Source organism: Tetrao urogallus, assembly GCF_951394365.1.
Source record: "Tetrao urogallus genome assembly, chromosome: 13".
Taxonomy (NCBI): Eukaryota; Metazoa; Chordata; class Aves; order Galliformes; family Phasianidae; genus Tetrao; species Tetrao urogallus.
The window spans coordinates 17,894,809-17,904,294 of NC_136826.1; the positions used below are offsets into that span (position 1 = coordinate 17,894,809).

Below are 9,486 nucleotides of genomic sequence, written 5' to 3' on the forward strand. Positions count from 1 at the left end.
TCTTAGAACGAAGTTTGTAGAGGTTCATTCACAATACTATTTCTGATGGTTTTAAAAGGTAAATTAGGATGGCAAAGTAAATACTAACAAGGGACGACTCCCGAAAAAGGAAAAGTTCTTCTGTCATTGCCACGAAGTGCTCAGTGCTGGCAGATGCACCGGGGAGCCTCCCTCCGTGCAGACGGGCATCAGCTCTTATCCATTCCAGAACGAAACACCCTCGTGGCATCAATGCTATCTTCGTTTCTCTGTATTGTAATTTTGAGGTATCTCTATGTTAAAGCCGCCATGCATTGTATTACTAAATTGTAACTATCAAATAGATAATATATTTAATACAGCCAATAAATAATACGAATGTATTCAGATTTGACCGCAGGGTCGCTGTGTGTTTCTTGTGGGCTTTGTCCTTATCTGGGAGCAGTCGCTTCTGAAGCCTGTGATTGAAGCTGAAGGGACATAGCATCGTGCTCAGTATCACTGAACTGAGTTTATGCAGCTCTCTCTGGAAGAAAAGCTGAAGGTGGGTGTCCCAGGGAGCCACTGGGGAAGGAGTTGTGCCCTCACCCTTCTGTCGCTGCTTATGTTTTGTCTCACCAACGGTGCACAGTAACGTGTGGCTTTTTGTTCTGCCTTCAGGACTCACAGTGACCGCCTTCAGGCTGCGGAGGCGCTGGACGCAGAACCTGGGCTCTGGGCTCCATGAGGTGACGCAGCCAGCGGCGCTCTGGTGACCCTGTGGCAGTAAGTCCCATCCAGCAGCTGAGTTCAGAGCTTCGCAGTCCCTCGAGGGCTGAGCAGGGCATGGAGCAGAGCTGGTGCTGAGCAGCGGGTGGTTGAGGACGGGCTGCACCTCGACCCTTGGGAAGGGTAGAGCAGCAGCTCTGTGGCTTTGTAAGCAGATGGCTCTTCCAGAAGGCCGTTCCCACATCCGTCCCATAAGGGGAAGGCAGGGCTGACCACATTTGTGAGCGCAGTTCCTGAGGACAGCAGCTAGAGCTGCCTGAGTTTTTGTGGCTGTCTCCCATGCTGCCCGTTGTGCAGTGATCCATCCTTTCCTCCCTGTGTGCTGCTAGTGGTGCTGCACTAAATCACTTTGCTTTCCTCCTTACCCTGCAAAGAGTGCCTGCAGTCACAGATAGAACTGTTTTATCCTTTGATAGTAGAAAATTAACAAGCCCGTTTGGACCAGTTTCACAGTTTTCTATCATTCTCTGTTTATTTGGGGCCTTTCCCCCTTGAGCTCTTCCCCAGCAGATGCCACGGGGTGATAAATTTCTAGTGGCTGTATAAGGTTAGGATGGAAAAGCCTTTATTTGAACATCAATCTTCAGGATGAGACAGCCTGACATTGAGCCCTGATTTACTTTCCACTTCAGAAAAGATCAGAGATTGAGAGCTGGAAGCACCGGGGTGGGGGAGGCGAAGGGAAATGGGGTCAGTGCCAGAGAAAACAAGGGAAGCCTCCAGGGAGCGGTGGGTTAATGGCACTCAGCTCAGCATCCCAGACGCTGCTCTCACTGCTCAGCTTGCAGCAGGGTGAATCCTGCCACGCTCTTCAGGAATTCCTCCCTAACCCTGGGTGAAGTGATCAGGATGCCTGGTACGAAAGAAACCTCGTCCATCCTTGGAGCTGTGCTCTTGACAGCTCCTCTGTCTGAAAGAATGTCCAAAACCCAGCATTCTGCAGAGCCAAATAGTGTGGGATTTGGGCTTGAAAGGTCAGCGCTGAACACAGTCGCTGCATTATGCTGACAGAGCTTTGCTTTTAACATTAGCAGGATTTCTGCTGTCATTTCCAAGAGGTTGAAGCACTGGCTGCTTTTTCAAGAGATCGAGGCGTCCCAGTGCCTCAAGACAAGACAAGCTGCCTATGTGTGAAGGCTGCACTTTTTGGTGCGCCTTAAGCACTTCTCAAAATCCTTTAGAAATCTCAACACCTGATGCTGTGCTGGTGAGGATTTGAACAGCAGAGCCGGGGTGGGCTGTGGCTGCAGTGTCTAAGCTGGTAGCTCCCAGCCTGGGGAGTCACCTCTGATGGATGTCACTGGTTCAGGGAAGGCAATCGGAGGAGGCGGCGCTCGGCCTGGCCACGCTGTGACCTGATTTCCTGCTTTCTAACTCTGAAAGAAACCTCAGTGCCTGGGCAGAGATGAGAAGCAACTGCTCTGTTATTTGGGCAGCAGGCGGAGCGCTCACAGAGCTGAACACCGACATTCATAGCGTGGCCAGAGGACAGGAGCTGGGGAGGAAGCTTCTGAGGCCAAGCGGAGGGATGGAGCCTCTGGGTCCAAAAGGGCCTCCGGCTGCTCTCTGAGGTAAACCAGTATGAAGTGCCTTGCCTCTTATAAAAGGCGCTGTTGGCAGATGGCCTGCTGAGGCTGAGTCTCGCCCTAATCCCCAGCCTGTGTCCTGTTCACAGAGGAAAAGCTCCCCCCCTCCTCTGTGCTGAGACGAGAGGAAAAAGTGGGTTTTGTTTGTTGTCTAAGGTCAGTGTCTGGAATTCATCCTCCGTTCCCTCCTTGCAGGATGTTTTTGTGTAATATTCTATGACTCATGAAAGTCAAATGACTTGGACCAAAGCGCTGCAGCACTTCCAGCCAAAGAGCTCAGCAGCAGCACTCGGCTGTCTGCACGTCCAGCACCACCATGTGCTGCTCCCAGCGCCTCGAGCCCCCCGGGGCCACCTCTGCCCTCTGCCATGCTCTGCAGTGCAGGCATCAACCCCGGGACGGGGAAACCCTCCTGCTGCAGCCCCACAGCTGGGGTTGTTTCTGTGAGTTGCTGTGCTGAGAGCTGTGCCTGCATCTCTGCGTAGGTTGCGTTTGCTGCTTCCAGGTGTGGTGGGCACGAAGGGGGCAGGTTGGCACTTCATTGGACGGGGTGACCTCAGAGGTCTTTTCCCAGCCTTAACGGTTCTGTGGTTCTATGAAATGTTCTCTGTGGGGATGAGAACCTGAGGAAGGCTTTGCAGTGCGTGGCAGCGCGGAGCTGTGGGATCACAGCAGGGCCACAGTGGCTGTTTGTCTCTGTTGGGATGTGGGGCTCAGTGGGAATCCTTGGGCTCCTGCAGGCTGCGGGGATCAGTCGCTGTCTGGAGCACAAGGCTTAAGAGGAGCGGCTGAGGGAGCTGGGATTGTTTAGCCTGGAGGAGGCTCAGAGGAGACCTCATTGCACTCTACAACTTCCTCAAGGGAGGTTGTGATGAGGAGGGGTTTGGCCTCTTCTCCCAGGCAACAAACAGGACCCGAGGAAACGGCCACAGGTTGGAGCAGAGGAGGTTTAGGTTGGACATGAGGAAGAACTTTTTCTCTCAGAGTGGTCAGGCACTGCAATGGCTGCCCAGGGAGGGGGTGCAGTCGCCGTCCCTGGCTAAGAGATGCGGGTCAGTGCCGGTGGGGGCGGCAGGGCGGTGTGACTGGGTGATCTTGCAGGCCCTTTCCAGCCTTGTGATTCTAGGATTATGTGCTCAGCACGGGCCCGAGGGGCTGCTGCTGTGGCCGTCGCTTTTCTCCACCGATGTATTTATGTTAAAAGCACCGGTCCTGCACCACTACACTGGGTGCTGAACAGAAAGGCAGCAGTCGCTGCGATGCGGCAGCCCGCGCTCCCCGCTCCCCACTCCGTCCCCCCCCCCAAACAACGTGGCCACATCTCCATGGCAACGCCTCCCGCACTTCCGGCCGCCGCAGCGGTGCTCCCGCCCCCCTGATGACGTAACCGGAAGTGGGCGCCCCAGGGAGGCGGAAGCGATGGAGCCCGCGAAGATGGCGTCCCCCAAGAGCGCTCCCAAAGACGCGCAGGTACGGAGCGGGACCGCGGGGCCGAATCGGGCCGGGCCGGGCCGAGGTGACGGTGCGCGTCTCCCCGCAGGTGATGGCGCAGATCCTGAAGGATATGGGCATCACGGAGTACGAGCCGCGCGTCATCAACCAGATGCTGGAGTTCGCCTACAGTGAGCGGGGAGGCGCTGCGGGGCGGCGGGGCCCGGCCGGGAGGGGGGGGGATTTGAGCCCAGCCTCTTCTTTCCCCAGGGTACGTGACCACGATCCTGGAGGACGCGAAGATTTACTCCAGCCACGCCAAGAAGTCCAGCGTGGACGCGGACGACGTGAGGTTGGCGATCCAGTGCCGCACCGATCAGTCCTTCACGTCCCCACCGCCCCGCGATGTGAGTTACGGCCGGGGGCGGCGGGGCGGGCGGGCGCGTAACGCTCTGCGTTCAGTTCCTCTTGGACATCGCCAGGCAGAAGAACCAGACGCCGCTGCCGCTGATCAAACCTTACTCCGGGCCCAGGCTGCCCCCTGACAGATACTGCTTGACAGCGCCCAACTACCGCCTGAAGTCTCTGCAGAAGAAGGTGAGGGGCTGCGCGGGGCTGGCTGCACGGAGAGCACGCTGTGTTTGCAGGGAGTGCAGCTGAAGGGGGTGTGATGGCTGCGGCTCCTCCCCTGGAGACAGACAGAGCTGGGTGTGTTTGGCCTGGGGGAGTGAGAACCCTGGGGACGCATTGCTGTGCCCTTCTGCTGCCTAAAGGGAGTTGATAAACAGAGAGAGGATGACTTTCACACAGTCTGATGGTGATAGGGCAAGAGGGGAATGGCTTTAAACTGAAAGGGGGGAGATTTATATCGTATGTGAGAGGAAAAGCACTTACCCAGGGGGCGGTGACCTGTGCTGCTGCCCAGAGCTGGGGGTGCCCATCTGCCCATCCCTGGAGGTGCCGAGGGGTTCTGGGCACCTGACCTTTAAGACCCCTTCCAACTCAGGCTGTGATATGAGTATATCACTAATACTAAGAGTACCGACCTGTGCACGCTGGAAGTAAGTGCTTGTTGTCTCTGAGGAGTTCTAGGTATGCTAACTGCTGATTAACTTCAAATACAAATAGCACAAAAAGAGCATCTGTCAGTCTTCTTAGTCTCACAGCAAAATTTACAGGCCTTATCAATCTGCTTGGAAAAGGCAAAAATAAAGTAAGGTGTTTGGTAGTACAGATGCTAAAAGGTGTTTTGGACTTATGTTTTAGTTTTTAATCTGTTTTAGAGGGAGAAGATTTACTTTGCTTACTGAATAGTATTGAATGCCTCTGTTTGTGGTTTTTTTTTTTTCCTGGGTTTTAAAGAAAGAACTGCAAACACTGGGCTTAAGGTTAGATTGCTGGTATCAACAAGGGATGTGACTTGGTGCTCGATGAGGAGGAGAAGGGCCACCATTGATCAGTGTTGTAGCTGTTCTCCCCTGTAGAAGCTAACCTGACCGACCCACATGCTGCTGGCAGATCAGCTCTGTGCACATCTTTGTCCACGAGCTCTCCAGCTGATGGCTTCACAGAATCACAGAATTGTAGGGGTTGGAAGGGACCTCCAGAGATCATCGAGTCCAACCCTCCTGCCAAAGCAGTCTGAGAACTTCAGTGCTGGAACGCAGATTGCAGCCTAACAAAGTGTTGCTTTGCAAAGTGTGTGGCCTGGTGGGAGGAGCCGCTTCCCACTTCATGTGAAGAGCTGAGCGCTCTCTCTCTCTCTCTCTCTCTCACCAGGTGGCCTCCTCTGCAGGAAGGATCACAGTCCCTCGCCTGAGCGTCGGAGCTGTGAGCAGCAGGCCCAGCACACCCACCTTAGGTAAGCAGCGGCTCGCTGGGGGTTTCCCATGGTGATTTGGTGAAGGAAAAACTCTTGAGAAGTGTTTTAAAAGCGTGCGCAGGGAGCTGGTAACGGTGGGTGCTGCAGGCACTTCGCATTTGGCACCTGAACTGACACCAACTAAGTTTATTTTAGAACGACTGCTGTAACCTTTGGTAGGTGTGCATCACAGTGTGTTGCTGTGTGTTCTGAGTGAATGGTTCTGAATTTAGGAACACCTTCAGCACAAACGGTGTCTGTTTCAACAAAAGTGGGCACTCCGGTGTCGCTCACGGGGCAGAGGTTCACTGTGCAGATCCCCTCATCTCAGGCAGCAGTCAAGACAGGTAAGAGACAAACTGCCAAGCAATGATTTCTCGGTTCTGCACAACTTCCCTGTGTTCTTTTTAGCAGAAGTTATTTCAGTTCCAGTGTTAGCTATGATAAATCTCCTGTGTCTCCTCCTGTGAGACAGGCATTCATCTCTTCAGTCGTTCTGGTAACTGCTACTTGTAGTTCCCATCAGCAGCACAGGGATGGCAATCAGACATGCCCTGTTGCACAGGTTTCCCTTCCCCCTTCACTCTCCCTTCTGCATCCCTCACACTTCTGCTCTCTCCCCTGACTTCAGAGTGGAAATTGGGTTTCAGTGTAGGAAACTCATTATCCCACATGTTCAGTTACTCACTTCTTTCTTCCACCTTTTCAGCCACGCCAACGACTCCAACAGTTCAGAATGTGCTAATTAATCCTTCGTTAATTGGACCAAAGAACATTCTTATCACTACAAATATGGTATCGTCACAGAACGCAGCGACTGAGTCGAATCCCTTGAAAAGGAAGCACGAGGATGATGATGATTATGACAATTTGTGAGGAAGCTGCCCCACCACTCCTGTTCTGCAGTGATTCATATTGAGTCTGACAGGGTATTTTCCCCCCAGCTGTTCTTTGTAAGCTACTCCAGGGCTCTGTTAGTATGCAGAGGTGGTTGAACTGTGGAAAAACTACAAAGCAAGTTGCATTTTCATCTGGTCTTTGATGGCTTTTGGACTTTACAGCAGTGGTGACTCACATCTCTTCTGTTGCCTTATTTCACACAGAAACGAGTCCATCTCCCAGCTGCTTGGTGAGCTGGATGCTCATAGTGCTGTTCTGTGCCAAAAAACGCACAGCTTTTAGAGAATGGGGTGATATAGAATACAACAGCTAATTAATTTCATATCAAATAATAAAAAATGAAGTCTTGGATGAAGGAAGTATCTTGACTATTTTTTTCTCCTCCCATTTAAAGCATTTTAAGCATTTAAAGCCTCGAGACTGCACAGGTTGTGTACATTATTCTCTATGTGCTGCTGTAGTGCTCTCTAACAGGAGAAATACAGACAGGAACAGGGAGGGAAGAGGTAACAGCTCCCAGCTTCCTTGTTCTGTATATTTCCCAAATCTCTACAGCTGTGGGCACTTCCTCAAGCTTGTATTTTACATGTGCAGTGAGGAAACCATTTGTGTCCTCGTGGCAAAGCAGGTGAAGCTGATGAGGGGCAGCTGGTTCCGCCCTTCAGGTGTCTGCGATGGGGCTTCATGTGCTGCAAGATGCTTCTGCTGCATTTTAAGGTCCCAGGAATGCTGTAATAAACAAAGAGAAGAACAAGTTCGACTTGTTTCTCTGTGTTTAAAGACCAAAGGAAGAAAATGGTCTCAGCAATACAAGCCTGCGCACCCACCCCTCCGAGGCTTTGTGCAGCCACGAGAGCACGTTCTAAAGCAGCTTTCATGCTGGGAATGTGGGCACAGGGCTCCCTCACACACACAGCTGTGTTGCACCTGTGCCAGGCCCAGCTGCTGCAGCTCTGCAGTCTCAGGTACTCTGTAGAGCTGCACAGCACCCAGCACGTAGCAGGACACGCTGCAGATCTGCTCCACGTACTTGCATGGCCACATCCTCACCTACAGCCACTGTATGTAAGAAAAATGTAAGTTTGTGTAAATAAGGGTACATGTGCTCACCTGCACCTACTTCTCCATGTAAGCAGAATGTTTATTTGCAAGTACACACGCGTGGCTTTTACCTGTCCCCCCTGCAGGCACCTTTTGCAGACCCACAGCCATGGGGTGCCGTGCAGCCAGGCTCAGACACCTTTCTTATTTATGTAAATATAAAATAGGAGCAGGTGGCACCACATAATGCTTAACTGCAATGGCTACAATTACAGCTTGTGTTGCACTGCGTTGTGTGTCATCCCCTTGTGTGATACATCACACACCTCATGGTTCTGTGTGTGCAAAAGCCCTCTCACTTTCCCTGTCCATGCATGAGCACAGCTGTGTGCTCTGCCACCTCAGATACCATTTCTCCTGCCTACAATAGAAAGTATAAGAGATAATGCAGCAGCTGCACAGCAGCTCTGGTCACAAAGCTGTGCTCACAATGCCTTGCATGTGCTGCAATACACACTTAGATAGGACAGTTTTATGTGTATAGCTGAAGCATCCATCCCCCAAAGCTCATTTTTATGTACATGTTAGACTCATTCTACACACATACACTTCATTTTTGTGTACTATATGCACATGTGTATACATCCACTTGTATATATGCATGTAACAAAATGCAGCTGTTATGTAATGGGTAAAAACACAGTGTCCCACACACTGTTTATATGCCTGCATACACTCAGGTGCCCCATCTTTGCTCTCTTGGAAGCCATAACATTCAGAGAACACAAAGCATATGATATGGCAGTAATTACCTATTACCACGCTATACTTTCTGTACACATCAGTCTCCCTGCCCCCATTCTGCCTGTGGGTCTCTGCCACCCCACTATTATGTGTGTGCATACATCCCACCCCCAGGGAGGCACAGCACACCAGCCCCAGCCCTGCAGCCCCAGCCGTTTCACCTGCACAGACATTTTTCTTTGTGCCATCTTCATTTGGCAGCCATGAACCAGGCCTGACTCCCCCTCCACCTCCTTCCCCAGCAGCTGGGAAGGTTTGTGAGGTGATGGAGAGCAAAGCAAGAGGCACAGCACCAACTGCACACAGAAAAAACTGTCCTCTCACCTTGGATGTTTGCACAGCTCCTGTGCTAAGAACCACACGGGCAGAGAAAATAAACCTGACCTGCTCTTACAGCTGAGGGAGGGCCCAGTGCTAACACAGCTCATCAGACAGACTGTAGCTTGTGTTGTCACCACAACCAGGAACCCTCTCTCCCCTGACCAGTGCTCTCAGATGCTCTCAATTCCCTCGGTGCTGTAGGAAAGGAAAGCAGCATTACAGACCTTGAGGTGACCTACTGAGCACAGAAACTGCCAGCACCATTCTGAGACCAATTTTAGCAAGAGATGCGACAAAGAACCACACAGGAAGCATTGTGAAATTAGGACAGCTTCAGATTATTATTTTTCCTTTATTAAAGCTACAAATTAAAAACCATGAAAAAGTTCACATACAGCTAGCAAACTTTGAGTTAAATGGAAGAAGGAGGTGCCAGTGCCCCAGCAGCACAGAACACTGGCATTCCTCATCTGCTAGCTACTTTAAGACTACTGCCAGTGCTTCCTCCCCATCAAGCACCATTAGACCTCAGGTGGCAGCTGGGATTGTAGTGGAAGGGCACACGCAAAGTTCTTTCAAGATCACAGGTTAATCTGTGTCCAACCTGTTCACAGCTCAGCAGGAGGAAGGCAGCCATCATGAGCAACCTGGACAAACCACCTGCACTCGCTCTGGAATTGGTGAAGAGGAAAGTTTCTTACCCTGCTCGTGGTAGCAGACACCTGCTCCAGCCCCACAACCCCAATTATTTACACACAACTGGATGCAATCTCATTCGAGGAGGAATTGGTGTTG

General features: G+C 51.8%; 1 protein-coding gene across 1 annotated transcript; it reads left to right on the top strand.

The window, feature by feature from the left end:
- Window positions 1–3,752: 3,752 nt before the first annotated feature.
- TAF9B (TATA-box binding protein associated factor 9b) lies at window positions 3,753–6,501 on the top strand (the record flags this gene model as incomplete). Its single annotated transcript, XM_079541953.1, has 7 exons — window positions 3,753–3,803; window positions 3,874–3,955; window positions 4,035–4,171; window positions 4,227–4,361; window positions 5,544–5,625; window positions 5,859–5,972; window positions 6,335–6,501. 7 exons carry the CDS (start codon window positions 3,753–3,755, stop codon window positions 6,499–6,501), a joined length of 768 nt encoding a protein of 255 aa, XP_079398079.1.
- Window positions 6,502–9,486: the final 2,985 nt, after the last annotated feature.